The sequence below is a fragment of the Oncorhynchus gorbuscha genome, linkage group LG08 (assembly GCF_021184085.1).
Source record: "Oncorhynchus gorbuscha isolate QuinsamMale2020 ecotype Even-year linkage group LG08, OgorEven_v1.0, whole genome shotgun sequence".
NCBI classification, from domain to species: Eukaryota; Metazoa; Chordata; class Actinopteri; order Salmoniformes; family Salmonidae; genus Oncorhynchus; species Oncorhynchus gorbuscha.
This window is the reverse complement of record NC_060180.1, coordinates 19,831,960-19,854,953: the sequence shown is the minus strand read 5'-3', so window position 1 is coordinate 19,854,953 and position 22,994 is coordinate 19,831,960. Positions and strand designations below refer to the sequence as shown.

The 22,994-nt window shown below is 41.2% G+C and overlaps 1 protein-coding gene and 2 long non-coding RNA genes across 11 annotated transcripts; 1 reads left to right on the top strand and 2 right to left on the bottom strand.

Moving 5' to 3' along the window:
- Window positions 1-258: 258 nt before the first annotated feature.
- Window positions 259-4,791, bottom strand: LOC124041295. Of its 3 annotated transcripts, none has more exons than XR_006839910.1 (6): window positions 4,690-4,791; window positions 4,131-4,209; window positions 3,484-3,662; window positions 2,757-2,916; window positions 968-1,042; window positions 259-678 (listed from the first exon to the last, which is right to left on the bottom strand). It is a non-coding gene; the product is annotated as an uncharacterized LOC124041295 (long non-coding RNA). The 3 variants fall into 3 exon arrangements; XR_006839911.1 differs by having other exon boundaries at window positions 2,827-2,916; XR_006839909.1 differs by lacking the exon at window positions 2,757-2,916.
- Window positions 4,784-7,835, top strand: LOC124041296. 4 transcript variants are annotated; one of them, XR_006839915.1, is made up of 5 exons: window positions 4,797-5,527; window positions 5,673-5,762; window positions 6,290-6,319; window positions 6,418-6,484; window positions 6,616-7,835. It is a non-coding gene; the product is annotated as an uncharacterized LOC124041296 (long non-coding RNA). The 4 variants fall into 4 exon arrangements; XR_006839913.1 differs by having other exon boundaries at window positions 4,796-5,527; window positions 5,673-6,484; XR_006839914.1 differs by having other exon boundaries at window positions 6,290-7,835.
- A 4,885-nt stretch (window positions 7,836-12,720) lies between these two features.
- Window positions 12,721-22,843, bottom strand: exo1 (exonuclease 1). 4 transcript variants are annotated; one of them, XM_046358734.1, is made up of 15 exons: window positions 22,726-22,828; window positions 22,285-22,410; window positions 21,960-22,163; window positions 21,660-21,779; window positions 21,334-21,457; window positions 20,945-21,082; window positions 20,246-20,458; window positions 19,963-20,150; window positions 19,729-19,831; window positions 17,327-17,549; window positions 16,694-16,922; window positions 15,981-16,482; window positions 15,726-15,818; window positions 15,405-15,598; window positions 12,721-12,973 (listed from the first exon to the last, which is right to left on the bottom strand). In XM_046358734.1, exons 3-15 carry the CDS (start codon window positions 22,118-22,120, stop codon window positions 12,838-12,840), a joined length of 2,424 nt encoding a protein of 807 aa, XP_046214690.1. In that variant the 5' UTR covers window positions 22,121-22,163; window positions 22,285-22,410; window positions 22,726-22,828; the 3' UTR covers window positions 12,721-12,837. The 4 variants fall into 4 exon arrangements, with proteins under 4 accessions (XP_046214690.1, XP_046214692.1, XP_046214691.1 ...); XM_046358736.1 differs by lacking the exon at window positions 22,285-22,410 and having other exon boundaries at window positions 22,726-22,843; XM_046358735.1 differs by having other exon boundaries at window positions 22,273-22,839.
- Between the last annotated feature and the right edge of the window lie 151 nt (window positions 22,844-22,994).

Genomic DNA, 22,994 nt, shown 5'->3' with positions numbered 1-22,994 from the left:
AGAGGAACTGAGTTTGAAGGTAGGCCTTGAAATACATCCACGGGTACACCTCCAATTGACCCAAGTGATGTCAATTAGCCTATCAGAAGCTTCTAAAGCCATGACACCATTTTCTGCAATTTTCCAAGCTGTTTAAAGGCACAGTCAACTTAGTGTATGTAAACTTCTGACCCACTGGAATTGTGATACAGTAAATTATAAGTGAAATAATCTGTCTGTAAACAATTGTTGGGAAAATGTCTGGTGTCATGCACAAAGTAGATGTCCTAACCGACTTCCCAAAACTATAGTTTGGTTAACAAGACATTTTTGGAGTGGTTGAAAAATGAGTTTTAATGACTCCAACCTAAGTGTATGTAATTTTCCAACTTCAACTGTACAAATGGTATATCTTACAGTAATATTATAGCAATCTTATAGTGATACAACAGCAATAACTATAGTAGACCCACATTTTTTTGTTCAGTGTACATTAAGATACGAGAACATCATATTACATTTTTTAAATACTTTTTCACTGAGTTAACAAATAAAAAAGTTACGCCTTAGCCTCCAAGTTACTACAGTTTAAACCTAAATCTTGGACTTCTTAAGCAATTTCGACTCATTGTTATGCTTCAATATAATTATTTTTAAGACTTCCTTCTTCTCCATCTGGTTTCGCATAATAAAAAAACGCTGTTGAGAAAAAGAAAAAGAGGGTTTTAACAAATTTGCTTTGAGTACAGAATGGCCTGCCAAACCCTAAATTAATCAACAGTCTTGGCACAAACTAATAGACCTGGGATCAGGTTACACACACACATTCACACTCTTGTAATAAATAACTAAAATAAACTACAAAACCCCTTTTTGGCCATTTACAGTACTAGCAGTTCTGCTGTATTTTGAAGTAAAAGTCTTATCTTTCATAATTCTACATATTATTGTACATTATTTATAGCAAAAAAATTACTATGCAACTTACTGCAAATGGCAGACACTTTGGTTGGGCACAGCGGTTTCTTTGCCTCCTGGTCCCAGAATGCATTCAATTTTTTTTCTGTCAACAAAGAGATGATGATTACCTCTCTGGGAAACAGCTGTCATGAGCTCAGAAATATCACTTTGATGGTTATTTGCTCAGTCGAGTGATAATGTTCGCATGGAGTTTAACACCTTCTGCCAGTTCCACCAGTAAAACATCAGAAAAAAAGCCAGTTACACATGATTTTGGGCCTCTAGAAGCTGTGGTCAAAATGTGGTCTTTTTACAGCACTGTACTAGTTATCAACAATGTATTCAAACTTTTAAACTTTTTTTGTTGTTGTTATGGACAGAAAATTTGTTTTGTTGCATGATATTAGAATATATTTTTTAAATTATCGAAATCAATACAGTATTTTAATATTAGGATTTGCTCTGACTTGCAGTTTGTGTGCACCTGTTCTAAAATACCCTTGCCTTGTTAGCGCAATCATCCCCAGTATGTTTTTAATAGGGGTGTGCCAAGTATTCGGACAAAACCAGTATTGTTACCGATATTAGTACTTTGCAGAACACATGAATAGTTTATTAACATCATTATCCGTGATTGTAAAAAGTTGCTGAAAACAGAATTTCTTGAGTCGACTCACAAAACATTGTTTTTGACATTGGCACTTCGTCGCCATTGATGATGGATGTAGTCCTATACCCCAGCACTAGTGGTAACTAATTCGTATCTTTCTTTGTATTGCCTTGTTTAATGTTTCAGTCAACTATGTTAGAGGTGTTTCACTAGAACATTTTCCTAGGCATTAGCCTTCACCAGAGACAGTTTTTATGTTGGTTGGATCAGTATTTAGTTTAGCTCATCAGCGAATTCTACTTCCCCCTCTCCCAAAGAAACCCCATTTAATGTCAACGTTTATCATAAATACCTTCAGACACCACTGGTGCCTCCAATCACTGCAATAGTCCTTGTAGTTAAAATCTCTATAAGATTACTTTGCTAAAATATTGACCTAGCCTAATATTTCCCAATGATATTGGTCATGTTTTCATTCAAATCCAGGAAGTCATTTTCGATTAATCCGCGCCGGGCGCGACTTGGGTCAGAGTCAGAACCTACTTACAAATCTTTGAACCAAGAGGAAGAGTATCAACCAGATGACAAACTGAAGAAAACATAAGCTCGAGTAGTTTGATTTTTGTAACATGTTTTAAAGCAAAACAGATTGTTTTGGGGTAATTAAATGACGAGACAACATTTGTTGTATAAAGTGAGGATAAATACTTAGTTTTTCATACATTCTAGATATAATTGTAAATGTCACATTTTGAAATAAAATGGCAGAAGTCTAAATACTGATCTAACTAACCAAAAAGCTGTCTCTGGTAAAGGCTATTGCCTAGGCAAATGTTCTTATGAGGTTAAAAGTATTTTTCGATGAACCCCTTCCCTACGAGAACTACGAGAATGAACCCCCCCTACGAGAATGGTTTTATAATTCAAATTTTCCTTAAGTAAAATTTGAATTATAAAACCATTCTCGTAGTCCTTTCTGCCATGACTCATTGTTTGCTTGATGTACTTCGTTAGCTAGTTTTAGTAGTTAACGAGAAATAGTTTCGTGACTATGTTTTGCATAATCCTATATGGTGCTCTATTAGTTAAAACACTTCAGACAAATTATCATTATACAATATGTATAAAACATTTATGTTAAATTAAGCAAAATTGCACATGCATGCAGTATTTTTCTGCTTGCTGTATTGTTACAATGTTAATACACCTGCTTTTGTATTCAAATTGTGACTAGTTTGCATTCCCGCTTTCCAGTTCAAGGTTTGAAGTCATTCTACCATGCTGTCTGGGAGGGTTTTGACAGCTATGTCTTGGGAGTGCTGCTTTTGGGGGTTGGAGGAAGGGTGTGGATCCACCAGCCCTGATGTCTGGAAACACACAGTATGACAGACAGTTAAAGAGATTTAATACAGATTCATTCAACCACCTCCTTACAACTTTTAATCATTCCTCCAACTCTCAATCTCTACTCCTCATATTCTGGTCATCATGCTTAAACCAAACACACACACCATTAGAAACTGTGTTTCCTCTCCTACCATTGTGAGTTTTGGAGATTGGTGTGGATCCACTAGCCATGTTTGGTAACACACAATATGACAGACAGAGAAAGTGGATACAGATTCACTCAACCACCTCCATCTGTCTCGCCCTGACCTTAGATATCCTTTTTATGTCTCTATTTTGGTTTGGTAAGGGTGTGAGCATTCTGTTTTCTATTTCTGTGTGTTTGGCCGGGTGTGGTTCTCATTCAGAGGCAGCCGTCTATCGTTGTCTCTGATTGAGAACCATACTTAGGTAGCCTTTTTCCACCTGTGTTTTGTGGGTAGTTGTTTTCTGTTTTTGTGTCTGCACCAGACAGAACTGTTTCGTTCGTTCTCTTTGTTGTTTTGTTATTCAGTGTTCAGTTCTATTATTAAATCATGAACACGTACCACGCTGCACCTTGGTCCTCTTCTTCAAACAGCCGGTACACCTTCCAACTTCTCATCATCTTTCCTACTCTCAATCTCTACTCCTCATATTCTGGTCATCATGCTTAAACCAACCACTGACACCCTTTGAAGTTGTGTGTCTCATTCGCTCCCTCTAGGTTTATCACCTCCTGGCAACTCTGAAAATATAGAACATAATGTGCTATCATGACATTTGCATGCAATATTTATTCAACTAATAGATTGGTAGACACTATACAACTGCACCTACTCAGAGATACACCTACAACTGAACCTAATCACAGTATATATGGGTATAAACACAAGGACAAAGATTATTTGTACAATTTACAAAGTTAGACATGAATAGGGGACATATTTTTTAAAGACAAAATCCACCAATTGACACTTTGTGGTGTTTTTTTAGTCTCATTTAGTCTGATTGGAGGTGTTTCAGACATAATTATTAATCACAACTATTTGTAAATGTATTTGGTGTGTTGAGGAGAAATCTGATTTCAATGACAAAGTTTTATCATAATATTAGTGATTACTGCATTAAGTAAGAGACAGGGTTAAATTCACCTTTAATGCATCAACTTAAATTGCACAACTAACGTTAACGCTACAAAGTGTTAGAAACTTACTTGAGGTGATATACTGGTCATTATGTCTGCCTGATGGTTTTTTTCCAGACTCGGCCCAATTATTTTTCTGTGACACACTCTGGTAGAGTAACATAGCAACAGTCAGAAAATTACAGGTTTTGTGCAAAGATATAATTAGCTAGTCAATTTCACAACTAAGCATACCTAGCCAGTGATTAGCATGCTACCTACACATACTAGTGAACCTAAGTGATATAACTAGCTCATTGGCTATCTAACGTTACCTACATTAGTTATTGTTATAGCCAATGTCTTGGCTGTATTACTTTTGTATAACTAAGTTTAACGATTGATAACATTAACCATATCTTGTTAGCTAGCTACGTTATACTGTGTCATTAGCTGGGTAACGTTAGCTAGCTAACGTGAGTTAGCTTATCATCCAGAACCATGACATAGGCGGGATGTCTCTTCCCAGTGAGCTGCAAATGAACAATACATTATTTCACATTGTCGCACGTCCCATCAAACTCTTCAATATGTTCCACTGGAACTATTTCTGATGTCCCTTCAAAAAAATTCACAAGTGCATACATACATGTTTGGTAATATTTTGCTTGTGCTGCAAAATGCAAACAAAGTAAACCGTTATTTTCTTTGCTCGCGCCTCGTTTCTTTTAGACTTTCGGCCATGCGCAAGACTTAGTTACGTAGAGCTTGGCGCCTTTTATGCTTTGCAGCAACGTTTTTTTTTACAGCTAGCTACGGAATCAGTTTCATTAGCAGTTGACATGATGCAAGCAGTTTTCAACAATTAGCTATTTTGCTTACCCTTATAAGAAATGCCTTCAGTCTGAGTGATAAGGGGACCATATACAAAAATGGATGCGTGATGAAAACTTCCCTTTTCCTCGACAGACCAGGTCAATCAGGAATATTAAAGTATTATTGTTATATTGCCTTAGCTAGGTGTGAGTTCTAGAAAACTAGATTTATTTTTTAATGGAGCTACAACCATATTACTGCTTGGGGTGTTCAATTTATTATGCTATGCTGTTACTGGTATGAATACACTAGCTGTAACGTTATTTCTGCTAGCTAGATACAGTAGCTAGTTTACTTGCTAGGTGGTATATTGTCAGTGTTTGTATTCAGTGTCTAGTTTCTAGCTAGCTACTTACACACCTCAATCAACATGGCTCTGATTATTTAGAGCTTAATGAGGATTTAGTCGTGTGTCAGGTACACACACAGACAGTCAGACATTCAGTTTCTTATCCTCAAATTGAAGTCAGAGTCATGTATTCTAGCTAATATTGTCATTAGATACTGTTCTGTGTTGGTTTTCTCTGTTAATTTTTTAGGACCCTCTAACACACACCAATCAACGTGGCTCTGATGATTTAGACCATGATGATGCCCCTGAGATGATTCGTGTAAGGTGCACAAACATATGCAAACACATACACAGACATTCAGTTTTTTAGCCTCACAACTTGTAAAGTCAGTGTTATGTATTCTATCAAATATTTTCGTTAGATAATGTTCTGTGTTTGTTTTCTCCATGTGTTACTAATTTAGAAGCCCCTGACACACCCCAAGTAGGACCCTCTAACACACCCCAATTAACCTGGCTCTGATGATTTAGACTATGATGATGCCCCTGAGATGGTAAGTGTCAGGTGCACAAACACACACACATGCACACACACACACGTTTGTTTTTCTATCCTTGTGGGGACTTGAGACCTAAACTTGACCCAAAACGTAACCCTAACTCTTATCCTAACCCTAACCTGAACCATACCCTCATCTTAACCCTAACCATAACCTCAATAACCTAAATGTTAAGGCTAAAATGTACCTGGCCCTAATGCCTAACGCTAAACTTAACCCGCAATGCCTAAACCTAATAGTAACCCCAATTCTAACAGTATTCCCAATTGTACGTTTTTCCCTGAACTTAACCACTAAGTCCAAAATCGCAATTCCCCTCATGGGGATTTGCAAATGTCCCCACGAGGTCCAATTTGTCAGGTTTTTGTACATGTGGGGACATCAGGTACCCACATGTACACATAAATGTGGTACACACACAGACATTCAGTTTCTTAGCCTCACCCTTGTGAAGTCAGTGTCCTATCAAATATTTTAGTTAAATAATTTCTGTGTTGGTTTTCTCCATGTATGGGCGGCAGGTTGCTAGATTGACTGCCCAAGCGGACAAGGTAAAAATCTGTCGTTCTGCCCCTGAACAAGCCACTGATCCTAGGCAGCCATTGTAAATAAGAATTTGGTCTTAACTGACTTGCCTGGTTAAATAAAGGTACCCCCTGACACACCCCAATCAACCTGGCTCTGATGATTTAGACTGTGATGATGCCCCTGAGATGGTAAGTGTCAAGTGCACAAACACACACAACTCTCAGGCCATAGCAATCTGTTCTACCTTTCCAGATGTATTATACGTTTCCTTCTGGCTTAAACAAATGTCTAAATATACCTTGCATCTAACTCTTTTCAGAACGAAGAAAGGATTTACCCTGGAGCATCAGTAACAAAGGGGCAATGCCTTATGGCAATAATGTTCTTTGTTCTGCGTCATCACCTGACTGGAACTGCCTTGATAGACCTACTTGCCTTGCTGAATTTGTTTGTCCCCAACATCTAAATATCTCTTCAAAAAGTTTTTGGGTAATCCAGCCCTGACAGCTGTCTCGTTTATTTTGTGATGATTGCCAAAATTACTTAGAAAAGCAACCCAAAGACACAAATTGCTCACATTGTGGAACGTCCATCAGAGAAACAAAACGTTTATTTTTGTCAATACCTTTTGAGGGACATTCTGTGAGATACACTGGAGAACCATGGAATATATATTTTGAGGAAAACAGTGAAGGAAGAAGAATATGAAATCGAGGATGTCATAGATGGATGGAAAGATGTACCAGACATTACTGAAAGAAAAGAGGCTACCTGCTGCTGATTTAACATTAACCTGGAATTGTGATGAGGACCTATTGACTCAAATGACTGTTTGGCCTCTTCAATTTACCATAATTTGCCTTACATAGATTGGAAAGAAAATGTGATAGTTGCAGGACTTTGGTTTGACCCAGAAAAACCCAAAATGGACACCTTTTAAAAAATATTTTATTGATGAATGTTGATCAAAACCCCTTACTTTGGGGAGATAACAGTGGGACTCTGAAGAGGACAAATGTCTTCTCCATGATTTGTTCCTCAGATGCAATTGCCAGGCCAATCTTTCATTACTGTAATCAATTCAATGGTAAATACGGAGTGACTGGTGCTTGCACCCCGGTAAAGTTGTCCCCAAAGGCAGAGGATATGTAAGATCCTAACCTTACAGTCAACAACTACAAATTCAAAGATCACACAATAAATTTAAGGATAATGCATTTCACGCTGCTTGCACTGACATTCCACAAAATGGTGTAAAGGGGTTGTCAACACTGCTTCCATTGTTCGACATTGTGTTTGGTTTTGTGCCTGACTACATGCATTCTGTTCTCCTCGGCATAACTGTTTGAATCCATGGTACATAGGTCGACAAATTGCAGAATTAGACTCTCGACTGCTAAATCTCAAGCCACCAAAGGAAATCACAAGAATACTGCGATCACTGCAAGATGCAGTAGATGGTATAGAATACAGTATATACATATGAGATGAGTAATGTAGGATATGTAAACATTATTAAAGTGGCGTTATTTAAAGTGACTAGTGATACCTTTATTAAGTCCATTTATTAAAGTGGCCAGAGATTTGAGTCTTTATGTAGCAGCCTCTATGTTAGTGATGGCTGTTTAACAGTCTGATGGCCTTCAGATAGAAGCTGTTTTTCAGTCTCTCCCAGATTTGATGCACCTGTACTGACCTTGCTTTTTGGATGATAGAAGGATGAACAGGCAGTGTCTCGAGTGGTTGATGTCCTTGATTATCTTTTTGGCCTTCCTGTGACATCGGGTGCTGTAGGTGTTCTGGAGGGCAGGTAGTTTGCCCCTGGTGATGTGTTGTGCAGACCGCACTACCCTCTGGAGAGCCTTGCAGTTGAGCATGGTGCAGTTGCCGTACAAGGCGGTGATACAGCCCGACATGATGCTCTCGATTGTGCATCTGTAAAGGTTTGTGAGTGTTTTAGGTGACAAGCTAACTATACGGTATTAAAAACAACTGTATAGTTTCTTATAGGAATGCTAGTGATTTTTCATAAGTACTCAAAAAAAATGTTATTCAATTACATTTGTTAACATAATTGGAAGATCCTCACTAGTTTTATTAATTTGTTGCTGTGTCAGATACTCACACCTGTTACATTAACTACATTGTCTCCTCTCTCCGCTTAGCAAAGTTTGATACAGTCTCTGGTCATGACTAACATACCGAGAGGGAATGCCGTCGGGCAGCATTCATAAGCAGCCAAGGGAAAAAATATGTAAGTAGGCTAGAGGTTTTACACTTTCATAAAGGGAATATCTATACTACTGAAACCCTCTATAGTAGATAGATGTATAATGTAATTTGATAAAATAAAAGCTAGACTTTGTTTGAAACTATAAATGGTTTATTTGTCTTTTTAATGGCATGAAACAAAGCTTGGTGATGTGTGAAGAAATTGTAGCAACACCATCACTACGAATAACAAACATTGTCTCTTTGAAAAATGTACTTTGCGCTACAGTGTGCTACACCTCAATCAAACCTGGTAACCAGAGTTCCAGGGTATGTCAAAGATACACAATCCCGTCTGTATTTATTTGGACAGTGAAGCTAAAACGTTTAATTTGGCTTTATACTCCAGCAATTTTGATTTGAGATCAAATGTCTGTTTTGCTGTTTAGAAATGAAAGCACTTCATGTATCTTGTCCCCCAATTTGAAGGTGTCATAAGTATTTGGACAAATTCTCTTATAGTGTATTCACTTCTTTGTAATTGTAAATAATTATGATTAAGAAAGAGGCATAAATATCATACCATTACCAAAAATGGGCGCTTCTAATTTTGGGATAAGGTATGATATGTATGCCTCTTTCTCACTACTCATTATTCACGATTCATTCAAGATTTTCTGTGGTCATGTTAGCATCCGCATTTGGTATTTGTTATTTTATTAGGATCCCCATTAGCTGTTGCAAAAGCAGCAGCTACTCTTCCTGGGGTCCACACAAAACATGAAACATAATATGGCATAATACAGAACATCAATAGACAAGAACAGCTTAACGACGGAACTACACACATTAAAAAAAGGCACACGTAGCATTAATGTAGAAGTGTTCAGAAACACATTCTATTCGGAGTCCAAAATGACACAATATATGATGTACCATTAATTTCTGTACAACACAATCCAAAACAACCAAAACAACTAGCAAATGCATCTAACGAGTTTGTAGAGTCACGTGGTTGTTGTTGTCATTGACTACTTTAATACACTATAAGTGAATTTGCCCAAATACTTACGACACCTTCAAACTGAAATATATACATAAAGTGCTTTTATTTCTAAACGGTAAAACATATATGCATGAAAATACACTCAAATAAAATATGACATTCTGTACTGTCGCCTCATAAAAAACATTTGATCTCCAATCGAAAATGCTGGAGCGTAGAGCCAAATTAAAAGTTGTGCATTACTGTACAAATAAATAAAGGGGAGTGTAGTTGTCCAGGTATGCAACAATGTCATATGGAAAACCCACCATCTTGCAATGCAAAATGGTTGTTGTTTTAGTCTTATCCTAGAAATCGGTTTTGATTGAATAGAGCCCTTAGTTGGACTGTGAAAATGAGTTGCTTAACAGGAAATAAATGTAACACTTACCCACCCTCAGTCTTCAGGAGGTGAGGTCACTGTCCGTTGTGCAATCTGTGGGGTAAATTGAGACTCAAGCACGCCAGGCATCTGGGAGAGCTGAGGTATTTTGCTTTATGGCCGCCAGGCATCTGGGAGAGCTGAGGTATTTTGCTTTGTGGCCCAATGATGGAACGATAGTGTAATAATTCATCTGATAGGCATCTGTTAACAGACAACAATACTCTAGTTTCACAATGCTAATATGCCAGTTTTATTTTCGACATGCATCTTTTGCTTAGAAAGACATTTGGTCCTGTCTTCATGGTATTAAAATACTGCAGTCCACTGCGTCAACAATGAATAAAATAACATTTTGTCACATGCGCCGAATACAACAGTAGACCTTACAATGAAATGCTTAATTTACGAGCCCTTAAGCAACAATGCAGTTTTTAAAAATTAATTAGTGTGCTAAATGAACTAAAGGAAAAATAGCAACACAATTAAATAACAATGAGGCTATATACATGGAATATAACACAGTAATCGAGTGAGAAAAGTAGAAAATCTTTGATTAGCAAGAATTGTGAACTACATATCAGTTCAATCACGCTTTCCTTACTATGTTTTAATGTGATCATGAAAATGCAGATTTTGATTGAATAGGCCAGGCAGTCTGCAAAACACTACACCTGATAGCCAAGGCCTTTATTGCTTTACTTTATACTTTTAAAACCTTAATAAATAAGCATTTATAAATTATTTATTAGTAGCAGAACTATTTCTAAACATGTATAAGCATTCTAGACCTTACCCTTCATAGGTATTTAAAACAAAATTAAAGTTACATAGGAATGAGTTGAGTTACAAAAAGCTACTGAATTAACAAGTGTACCACCCTACAACAGTGTTTGCTTCCTGGGTTGTTTTTCTTATGCCTCATTTGAAATGGATCAAATCCAGTTATTAACCACAAACTCAATATTTTTTATTTATTTAACCATTAGCAAGGCAAGTCAGTAAAGAACACATTTTTATTTACGATGACAGCCTACCCCGACCAAACCCTAACAACACTGGGCCAACTGTGCACTACCCTATGGGACTCCCAATCATGGCCGGTTGTGATACAGCCTGGAATCGAACCAGGGTCTGTAGTGACGCCTCTAGCACCGAGATGCAGTGCCTTAGACCGCTGCATCACTCGGGAGCCTTATCAAGTGACAATAAAGTAAGCCTACTGTAAACAGTAGAAAAAGTATCATTCTCAGGCACAGAGCCACCTGTGCTAACTCAACATTCAAGGGTTAGCATTCTGGTAGGCCATTTTAAGTAAACATGCATTGTTCATTCTTCAACCATCATAATTAAGGGTTCACTTCACACTCTGTTGACATTTATGAGAACCAAACATTCTATGACCATGAACTCAGGTTGTGTAATCATTTATTTACTACATAGGCAAAAGTATATGGACACACTTTCAATTTAGTGGTCAGGAATTTTCTGCCACACCTGTCGCTGATGTACAAAATCGAGCACACGGCCATGCAATCTCCATAGAGAAACATTGGCAGTAGAATGGCTTTACTGGAGAGCCTTTCCAACAAGTCAGTTCGTCAAATTTATGCCCTGCTTGAGCTGCCTACATCAACTGTAACTGATGTTATTGTGAAGTGGAAACATTGAAGAGCAACAACGGCTCAGCTGTGAAGTGGTAGGCCACAAATGCACACAGAACGGGACAGCCGAGTGTTGAAGCGTATAAAAATAATCTGTCCTCAGTTGCTAGCACTCACTACCGTGTTCTAAACTATAACTGGAAGCAACGTCAGCACAATAACTGTTCGTAGGAGCTTCATGAAATGGGTTTCCATGGCCGAGCCGCCGCACATGAGCCTAAGATCACCATGCACAATGCCAAGCGTCAGCAGGAGTGGTGTAAAGCTCACCACCATTAGACTAGAAAAAAGTGGAAAATGAGTTCTCGGGCCTCCCGAGTGGCGCAGTGGTCTAAGGCACTGCATCACTAGAGATCCTGGCTCGAGTCCAGGCTAACTACCAATTGGATACCATAAAATTTGGGCAAAGGGATATTTTTTTATATTTTAAACAAAATCACACTTCTCCACCTGGCAGTCCAACGGACAAATCTGGGTTTGGCAGATGCCAGGAGAACGCTACTTGCCCCAATAGAGTGCCATCTGTAAAGTTTGGTGGATGAGGAATAATGGTCTGGGGCTGTTTTTCATATTTCGGGTTAGGCCCCTTCGTTCCAGTGAAGGGAAATCTTAACACTACAGCACACAATGACATTCTAGACGATTCTGTGTCTCCAACTTTATGGCAACAGATTGGGGAAGGTACTTTCCTGTTTCAGCATGACAATGCCCCCGTGCACAAAGCAAAGTCCATACAGAAATGGTGTGTAGAGATTGGTGTGGAAGAACTTGACTGGCCTGCAGAGCCCTGACCTCAACCCCATGGAACACCTTTGGGATGAATTGGAACACCGACTGCGAGCCAGGCCAAATCGCCCAACATCAGTGCCCAACCTTACTAATGCTCGTGGCTGAATGAAAGCAAGTCCCTGCAGCAATGTTACAACATCTAGTGGAAAGCCTTCCCAGAGAGCAGAGGCTTTTGTTGCAGCAAAAAGGGGGCAATTCCATATTAATGCCCATGATTCAGGGATGAGATGTTCGCCGAGCAGGAGTTCACATACTTTCGGCCATGAAGTAAGACTACGGCTATGAAATAAGATTACTTCAACAACCTACAAATATATATATTTTAACAGCCTAAACCTTTAAGAAAGTTGCATTTATTTAAACTGAAATCAATTACATCTAGTCCATAAAAATGCACTACGTATTAACATACACAGTATGTTGTAAAGCGAAGGCTTATAAAACTCGGCATCAGAGGCATATGGTTTTCTGAACACTGGAGATTAAGTAAATATCCTTGTCCGTTTCAGGTGTGAGGGTTAGCACGTTGTCCTTCACTGGTGACATGGGCTCTCCTTTCTTACAGGGGTTTATCTTCAGATTTTCTCTGCAACACAGAAAAACACAATCAATACAGTTCCGATGAAAAGTATAATTGGTAAAGCTGTAATCAAGCTTGTAAAAGCTATAATCAACACTGAAAAATATAAATTGCAACCATTTCAAAGATTTTACTGAGTTAGTTCATATAAGGAAATAAATTAATTTTGCCCTAATCTATGGATTCCACAACTGGGAATATAGATATCCATCTGTTCAAAGATACCCGATTTTTTAATATATTTTTTTAAAGTAGAGGCGTAGACCAGAAAATTAGACCGTATCTGGTGACCACCATTTGCCTCATGCATCACGACATCTTCGCAGAGTTGATCAGGCTGTTGATTGTGGCCTGTGGAATGTGTCCCACTTGTACACGATTCAAAGAATCCAAAACATGCTCAATGGGTGACATGTCTGGTGAGTATGCAGGCCATGGAAGAACTGGGACATTCAGCTTCCAGGAATTGTGTACAGATCCTTGTGACCGTGCATTATCATGCTGAAACATGAGATGGTGGCTGATGAATGGCACAACAATGGGCTTCAGGATCTCGTCACGGTATGTCTGTATATTCAAATTGCCATCGATAAAATGCAATTATGTCCGCAGCTTATGCCTGCCCATACCTTCACAACCACCGTGCACTCGGTCCACAATGTTGACATCAGCGAACCGCTCGCCCACACGACCCAATACACGTTGTCTGCGGTTGAGGCCAGTTGGACATACTGACACTTTCTAAAAACGCCAGGTGGCTTATGGTAGAGAAATTAACATTCAATTATCTGGCAACAGCTATAGTGGACATTCCTGGAGTCAGCATGCCAATTGCACCCTCCCCCACCCACCCACCTCAAAACGTGAGACATCTGTGGATTTGTGATGTGTGACAATTCTGAAGATTTTTAGAGTGGCCTTTTATTTCCCCCAGCACAAGGTGCACCTGTGCAATGATCATGCCGTTTAATCTGATTCTTGATATGCCACACCTGAGGTGGATGGATTAATTTGGTAAAGGAGAAATGCTCACTAACAGGGATGTAAACAAATGTGTGCAAAAAATTTGAGAGAAATAAGATTTGTGCATATGGACAATTTCTGGAATCTTGTTTTCTGCTCATGAAACCAACACATTACATTTATATCGTTGTTCAGTGTAGCAATCATTCACTCACGTGAAGACTAGTGGAATCTGAAACAAAACATATTCAGTACTCTATATAGCCAACAGAAATTAGCAGTTTTGCCACACAACACAATGCCACAGATGTCTCAAGTTGAGGGAGCGTACAATTGGCATGCTGACTGCAGGAATGTCCACCAGAACGGTTGCCAGAGAATTAAACGTTAATTTCTCTTCCATAAGACGCCTGTCGTTTTAGAGAATTTGTCAGTATGTCCAACCGGCCTCACAACCGCAGACCACGTGTATGGCTTAATGTGGGTGAGCAGTTTGCTGATGTCAACGTTGTTGAACAGAGTGCCCCATGGTGGCAGTGGGGTTATGGTATGGGCAGGCATAAGCTACGACAACTAACACCATTGCATTTTATCGATGGCAATTTGAATGCACAGTGATGAGATCCTGAGGCCCATTTAAAGGTTTGTCACATGCGCCGAATACAACAGGTATTGAAATACTTACTTACAAGCCCTTACCAAAAATGCTTAATGCTTGTACAGAGTCAATGTGCGGGGCACTGGTTAGTCGAGGTAATATGTACCCGTAGGTTGAGTTATTAAAGTGACTATGCATCAATAATAAAAAGAGTAGCAGCAGTGTAAAATTGGGCTATGGGTAGCCCTTTGATTAGCTGTTCAGGATTCTTATGGCTTGGGGGTAGAAATTGTTAAGAAGCCTTTTGGGCCTACACTTGGTGCTCCGGTAACGCTTGCAGTGCGGTAGCAGAGAGAACAGTCTATGACTAGGGTGGCTGGAGTCTGACTATTTTTAGGGCCTTCCTTTGGCAGGAAACTTGGTCCCAGTGATGTACCGGGCCGTACACATGACCCTCTGTTGTGCTTTACGGTCGGAGGCCAAGAAGTTGCCATACCAGGCAGTGCTGCAACCAGATGCTCTCGATGGTGCAGCTGTAGAACCTTTTGAGGATCTGTGGACCCATGCCAAATCTTTTCAGTCTCCTGAGGGGGAAGAGACTTTGTCGTGCCCTCTTCACAACGGTCTCAGTAAAATCTTTGATATTGTTGCATGTTGAGTTTATATTTTTGTTCAGTATAGAAATTAGAGGCAAGTTTGTCACAGGTCCTTTGAATATAAATTGGTTGTGTTCAAAAAAGGGGAAAATATGAAAGTATGGGGACCACTGTTGAAGGTTGTTATTAGGCCTCATCTATAATCTTATAAGAAGCAAAAACAATTAAATGGTATAATCCAGGGTTGAGGACTATGCAGGTTATGATTACCCTCACTTACTTCTTAAAACCAAAGTTTTCCCAGAGGCCACTGATTGTGGCCTGGAGGCCAGGGTTGTTCTCATTGTTGGTGGTGAGTTTCTTTCCAGGGCCTGCAGGCTTTCTACGGAGGCCACTGGCCCTGGCAGGGGCAGAGGGTCGGATCTTTGTCCCTTTTCCTTGGTCACCGGGTTTCATCCGCGGGAGACCTGCCACCTGGTGAGAGATGGGAAAGAAAATTCTTCACTGTGGGAATATATAGCATGTTCATCCCAGAAGTGTTCTAGCTGCCACATCTCTGTTGAACCAACATGATACAAAATAGTCCCACAAAGTAAGCTACCTTCAGTCTCATTGTGCTGGATTTCTTTTCATCTGCTGTTGGAGAGGAACTGGGGCTTTTGACAGAGTCTGAATCCTTACTAGAGTAAATTTTCTTAGAAAACAGAACAGGCAGTAAATTAATAAAGCCACTGCCTCCACTCATTCAAGCCACAACATAAAAAAAGCCATGCATATGCACCCTCAACTAGCTTGCAATGATGCAAATGTTATGAAGCCTACGCATGACTAATTAGCAGAGGAAACGGTGACATACAGGCCTGGTGGAATCCTCCAGCCGAGTGGGTGGGGACACTTCCACGACATTGCAGGAAGTGTGGTTATGCTGAGAGAAGTAGGCACTGTCCTGAGACGGTGGAGAGTTTGGTGGTGAATCCTTGTCTTCTTTGCCCAGAATAGGAGATGGGGCTCCGGGGGTCTTCCGAGTTCTCTGGCCTTCCTGGCTCCAGGAGAAGCTTTCCTTCTTGCGCTGGAACTGCTGCAGTGCCGAGAGGCCAGATGTGGGTGTCGGGGTCCTGGATCTCTCTGAGGAGCTGCCTGACCAGCAGAACACCCCTAACCCTTGACTGGCAGACAGAGGGGAGGGGGATGGGCTATGAGGGTCAACAGAGTCATTTTCCTCTGTATCAGCATATCCCTCGATACAATAGTCCTCCCTGGGGTCCTGTGTGACCTCATCGTGAGATACCTCCCCTTTGACAAAAGACTCCGGATTCTGGCTGGCCACCTCACTGGAGCTGCTGCCACTACAGAAGAACCTATAGGGGAATAGATCAACCATTTAGTCAGTATCACAAAACATTAAAAATAAAACAAAAACTTGTCAAATGTGGGCCAAACAATGTGATCAAGAAAACAATTGGAAGAACCAGTGGTTTTAGGTAGGTCATTTTTAGTCATGTAAAAGACAAGACGAGTATAATTAAATCGCTGTAGCAATGACTAAAAGTGTGTATTATAAGACATTACCTGCTTTGCATTTCCTGCCCATCTCCATCTCCTTCCTGGTTTCTCCTCTGTAGCAGGGTGGCAAAGCGGTTGCGTTGTCTGGGATGGGTAGCGGCAGCAGTGGCACTGGGCTGGGGGCATGTGGAGATGTGATGGCTCTCTGTGGGTCCAGGGTCCTCCTCCCCTCTGGACCGCTTCTGACCGGAGGGAGAGTACTGCTGCAGCACATCCTGGTCTGAAACACCAGAGTCTTTTGGGAGATAAAGGAAAATCAGAAGTTAGGGTCAGGTCTATAATAAAAATATTCATCAACACCACTTGGAAAGAATGTTGAGGTTTACATTAATCAAATACATTGATAAACTTTTGTATAATGACGAGAAGATCTTTCCTGTTCTATTTGAACATTACATTTTGAAGGTCCACCCCAATGTTATATAGGTATAGGCTTTTCCATAGAATGACTGATAATGCTTCAGAAGATAAACTGGGATGTTATGTTAATAAAAATGTGTTTTCCCCTGAACAAACCCAAATCCTCTCACACCTATTTAAATGGAGCTGGGTGAATCAAATAATCTTCCCTCCTACGTTGACAGAAAGAGCACCTCTCAAACATGACGGAGCAACAACAAGATAGCAAACTAATCTCACCTTCTCTGGGTCTCTTAACATGTGTGTTCTTGTGAGGAAGCCTCAGCCCCTGCACACTGATGACCCTCTCCTTCCCCCTGGTTGAGGGAGGCCTCTGTGGAGAGCCCACAGGCTGGGAGGCAGAGAGGGTGCCTGGTATGTAACCTCTGCTCCAGATGCTAGGGTGTGTGGAGGCCCGAGTCTCCTGGCTGTCATTCCAGTCACGACTGCGTGGTTTCACTGGCTAAGAAACACAAAGGGAGGAAGGATTTATATACGTTAGTGTAAATTATGTGCACTTTAGCCAACTCCTCTATGGTTGTCATGCCATACATGTACAGCATACATATCTGGGGTAAAGCACTCTAGTGACAAACACATTGGTAAGTTTAAATATTAATACAATTGTACTGATCGACTAAAAATAGCTAAGTACCCCACGTATACAACACTAAGGACACAAGCAAAACAACAACCTAGTAGTACTACTTGTGATGATGAATGAGTAGTGTTTGTATAGAAATTACTGTTATGTTAATCATTCTACCTAGTGTCAGTACCTTGACATTTGTAGCAGCCGGTAAAAAGCCTTGGAAGGTGGTATGATGCAAGCCTGAAGGACAAAGACCAGGTGCAACAGCTGCGCAAAGACATCAGTAGTAGCCTACAGTCCATCGACAACACCCAGCTACCTGGAAAGTTAAAGGCCTGGTGTCTGCAGTTTGGTCTCCTACCCCGGGTGTTGTGGCCCTTAGCACTGTATGAGGTTCCAATCTCAACAGTGGAGAAGATGGAAAGAGGAGTCACGGGCTACTTAAAGAAGTGGCTTGGAGTTCCACGATGCCTTACCACCATAGGCCTCTATGGAGATTGTGTCCTCAAGCTGCCCCTCACCAGTCTAACAGAGGAATTCAAGTGTGCAAAAACCAGGCTCCAGATGACACTGAATGAATCTCGAGACCCAGTGGTGAGCAACAACGCACCGACCTTGGCAACTGGGCGCAAATGGAGGCCAGGAAAAGCAGTCCAGGAGACAACAGCAGCCCTCAGACATGCTGACATTGTGGGTCATGTTCAGCAAGGGAGAGGAGGCCTTGGGCTAACTAGCCGTGCTGCTTGGAGTAAGGCCACTGCACCAGAGCGGCGGAAGATGGTAGTGCAGGAAGTACGCCATCAGGAGGAGGCTGCAAGGTGGGCCAAGGCAGTCTCTCTTGCCAAACAGGGACAGTGGACTCGATGGGACAGTGTGGAGAAGAGGAAGATCAGCTGGAAGGATCTGTGGGCCATGGAAGCGAGGCGGTTGAGCTTTTCCATCAGAGCAACATATGACGTCCTTCCAACACCAGTTAAGCTTCACCAACGGTATGGTGAAGATCCGGACTGTGCCCTCTGTTCCAGCCAGCCAACCTCAGGCACATTCTCACAGGGTGTAAAACAAGCCTCACCCAAGGACGCTACACTTGGCGTCACAACCAAGTCCTTAAAAACCTTGCATCCGCCCTGGAGGACAAGCGAGCTGCCACCAACTCCCTACCACCCACAGCAGCATCACACTCCTTACGGACAAACTTTGTCCGCGAAGGGGCTAAACCACCGAAGAGCGGCTCTACACCATTAGAGCGAGACCAGCTGCGCTTGGCCCGCGACTGGAAAATGCTAGCTGACATTGGCCGGCAACTTGTGTTTCCTCCGGAGATCGCAACCACCACCCTAAGACCTGACATGGTGCTCTGGTCCCGTTCACTCAATAAGGTCTTCATCATTGAGCTCACAGTACCCTGGGAAAACTCAGTAGATGAGGCTTATGAGCGAAAACATCTGCGCTATGCTGATCTAGCTGCCGAAGCACGGCATCATGGCTGGAACACAGAAGTCCGACCAGTGGAGGTGGGCTGCAGAGGTTTTGTGGCAACATCTACAGCCAGACTGCTTAGAGACCTGGGAATTAAGGGCCAGAGCCAGCGTTCGGCAATCAAAGCTGTATCAGAGGCGGCAGAAGGCAGCAGTCAGTGGCTCTGGATGAAGAGGAAAGACCCCAGCTGGGCCCCGAAGTGAGAGGGCCAGGAGGTATGCGGTCAACAATGCTTGACTCAGGGAGGAGGACGCCCCTGCCATGCATAGTCCCATGGGATGTTGGCTATCAACAACAAGGCAACTCCTATGACTAATTGGGAATGGGACGCAAGCGTAGGATTGATCACCCTGTCGCTAGCCGCCTTTGGGGAGGGTGTATAGTGTGAAAGGCCGAAACACCCTAGGAACCAAAGGTACACTACTGACGATGCGCTCCCCAAATTTCACCACGCTCACTGTTCATTAACTCTTGGAAGTGCTTGCACAAAGGATAGTAACATCTCATCCTGTGTTCTTGGAATCTGTATAGAAATGACTGTTATGTTAATCATTCTACCTAGTGCCAGTACCTTGACATTTGTAGCATCTGGGTTGAAGTCATCAATGCTCTCCATGGTGTTTATATCCAGGTTACCCAGGGCCACCTGTAAACCTTTGCAATCTCCTAAATTACTGTATTAAGCATTAAGGACAACATATTTTACTGGTAGTAAATGGGAAACCACCAGTGTCTTATTTTCCATTTCGCTACTAATCAACAGGTATAGAGCAGGAGTCAGGCCTGCCACTGAGTGAAAGGATACCGGCCAGCGTAGCTGAGGGTGGCAGGGTCCATGTGCTCTGGATAGGGGTTGAGAGGCACCACCTTCCTCTTGATGGGGTCAAACACCAGCTGGTAGAGGAAGGTGTTATTGGCCTTAACAAAGCCGTCAATGTACTCGTCTGGCACAACCACATTCATCTTCAGGTACTGGCCCATCTTCCTTATCACCTGAAAGTACATAAACAAGTTAGAGGGGGCATTTTCATTATAGTTTAATTTCTACCACTGTGCAAGTTCTACTACTAATTCTCGTTCAAACTTACCTTAATGATGTCTGGGTTGTTTGCCATCCTCAGCAGTTTACAGGCTTTGCCCAAGCCAATCCCATAGAGTGAGGACAGATAGTCACAGCCAGAGAGTATACACATGTGGCGGAACTTCTCTTCCGTGAAGACATCACCCAGAGAGCGGCACCGCCCCAGGTGGTTCTGGTCAATCTCTAGACCGTTCCCCTGTTTGTCCATCTTTAGGATCACCTGAGAGAGATGACCAGCAGAACCCATTATGGTCATTACTACAATCTAAGTTGCCATTAAAGTAACTGTCCAATTAAAACCCATACCCAAATAATGTTGACTCACTCATCCTACGTTGCCAAATACATTGAAAAACGAGAAAAATAAAACTTAAAAAAAACTAACCTCAAAATTGTATCTCAAACACACATTTAATAAAAAATAAAAAATGCTTGCCATCTCCTGCGGATGAGATGGCCAACCAGAGATCTCACACGGATGTTATTAATGACCAGTGTACGTCCACACCATTATAACACAGAAAAGCTGCTTTGAAACTTAATTACCAATAAGGAAACTTATTTCACTAATTTTAATGAATCATTGGTGATATTTCATATAAATCTGGAAAAACCAGACAGTTGCTTTAAAGCCAGATGATCATTGTGACAAATGCATTGCAGAAATTCCACAGTGAGCAGCATCTTAAAGGACCCAATTCTGTACTTTTTTGCAGCCAAATGCCAATAAATCTGAGTCTTCAGTGATGATAGCCTGTGCAATGCCAGCCTTGTTAAGGAAGGCCAGCTGGGCATCAGCTTCATACGGGGCCACCACACAGTCCACTCCTCTGGTCCTTGCAGCCTAGAAGAGAAAACATAATTTCAGCTGAATAAAACAATTTTAAGCCACCAATTTGCAATCATAAACATTAAGCAGTGCATCACAAAACAGATGACGAGTTTAACTGGTTAAGACAGATTAAACCACTACACAAAACCAGCAAATAGACACGCTTCATTCAAGATATGCATCATCGGGTTCCAGTGAAAAATACTGAGCAGTAGAAAGCATTTTTTCATCTAAACAGTTTTAGCAGTATTGGAAATATTTACCTTGATGACATCATGGGCCATGGAAGGGGTGACGTTAACACAGCGAGTAAAGCAGTCTCTGGCCTCTGAAATCTTTCCCTCACGTAGGAGCTGCTTACCTTTCTGCAGATTTGCCTGACGACGCCTGGAAGACAGACGTCAGGTCTTACTTTTTTGGGTAAAAATATTTACTCCGTCCTATTCAAGAAACTACCTAGTCAAGTACATGGAATATTTTATTAAATAAAAATGAAACACATTACAGCAAATACCATCTAGGCCTAGTATTAACTCACTCATCACTATCTTAGCTTTAAATAAAATTACAGGTACACCCACACACTTACTCTCCGCGAGCTTTGTCCACCTCCTGTTTTGAAGGCAGATTGCAGCCATCAAACACCAAGATGGGCTTCACACCAAAAGACAACAGCATGTCCACAAATTTCATGCAGTATGTAACATACCTATGTGAAAGAAAATTCATAAGGTTAGATAGTTAAAAATAATAATAATAATAAATATATAAACCTTTATTTAACTAGGCAAGTCAATTAAGAACAAATTCTTATTTTCAATGATGGCCTAGGAACAGTTAATAGGGTTAGGTAGTTAATGCATACGGAGATAGCTATAAAACAGCTTACTGGTCAGTTGGCTCCCCTTTGGCAAGTTTCTCTGCACAAGAAAATGCCCCTTTATGAAGCCAGCAATATGTGTCTACGGCCACTGTCTGTCCCTTGTACTTCCTCACACTGATGGGCTCCGAGGCATCTTTGAGGAACTGCAACAGCCCCTGGATCCCCATTTTTTAATCTGGTGATGCCACTAACACTCAGGACAGTTCCTTGCTATATTCATGGAGAGGGAGAGACCATTTGAAAAAACATAATGAAACTAGATTTAAGAGAAAATAATAAGTTACCTAGCTAACGTTAGTTAATCGTAATCTGCATATACCTGCTCATTTACCTGGACATGCAGGGTAGGTTATGAATAATAGCGAGATACTTCCACTGGCGTAGAAACCGATCGTAAATAACGTTCATTCATTCTAACGCTCGTGGATCTTCAAAAACCTACGCCACTCACCAGTGACTGTCAGTGATGACAAACACATGTAGCAAGTCGGCTAAAGCTAACTAGCCACCTCGCACGGCCACTAACGTTAGTTAGCTCGCTAACTACCTAAACAATATACCTACAAATACATTGTTGGTGCTGTAAAAAAACAAAAGCAAGTTGTAGCTAGCTAACGTTAGTTAGCAGTTCGAACAATTGGAATGAAGTTGGCTAGCGAACGTTTCTAGCAAACTCTGGCTAGCGCATAACTAAATGAATACATTTGAATACGTTATTTTGAAATAAATACATGAATATAAAACAACATCAGCAAGCTACCGACATATTTACCTGCGAATTGAAAGAGCTAAACCTGACAAATAGTAAGCACTGAACGGTAACGAGGCACCGTATTATCTAACAGGAGTTCGCTTTTAGCGGCAACAGTAAGAGTTCACAACGAGCTGATACTATTGGTCAGTTTATTCTGACCAACCATATGTGGGGGAGGGTCTTTGGTCGACAAAAGAAGAAGGGATTGGTTGTCTTTTTGTGTGTAATGCTGCGTATTGAAGGCGGAAGTCCAGCGTCACCATTCCCCCCCACTTGATGGCGAGCTT

Bases quoted from the DNA above. Each gene is read 5' to 3' on its own strand.
- exo1 (XM_046358736.1), bottom strand. From the start codon at position 22,120: ATGGGGATCCAGGGGCTGTTGCAGTTCCTCAAAGATGCCTCGGAGCCC. The intron at 16,923-17,326 runs GTGAGATTAGTT...ATCTCCCAAAAG, and splicing joins TGTTAAGAGACCCAGAGAAG to ACTCTGGTGTTTCAGACCAG. The intron at 12,974-15,404 runs GTAAGTGAGGGT...TCTGTGTTGCAG, and splicing joins GAAAACTTTGGTTTTAAGAA to AGAAAATCTGAAGATAAACC.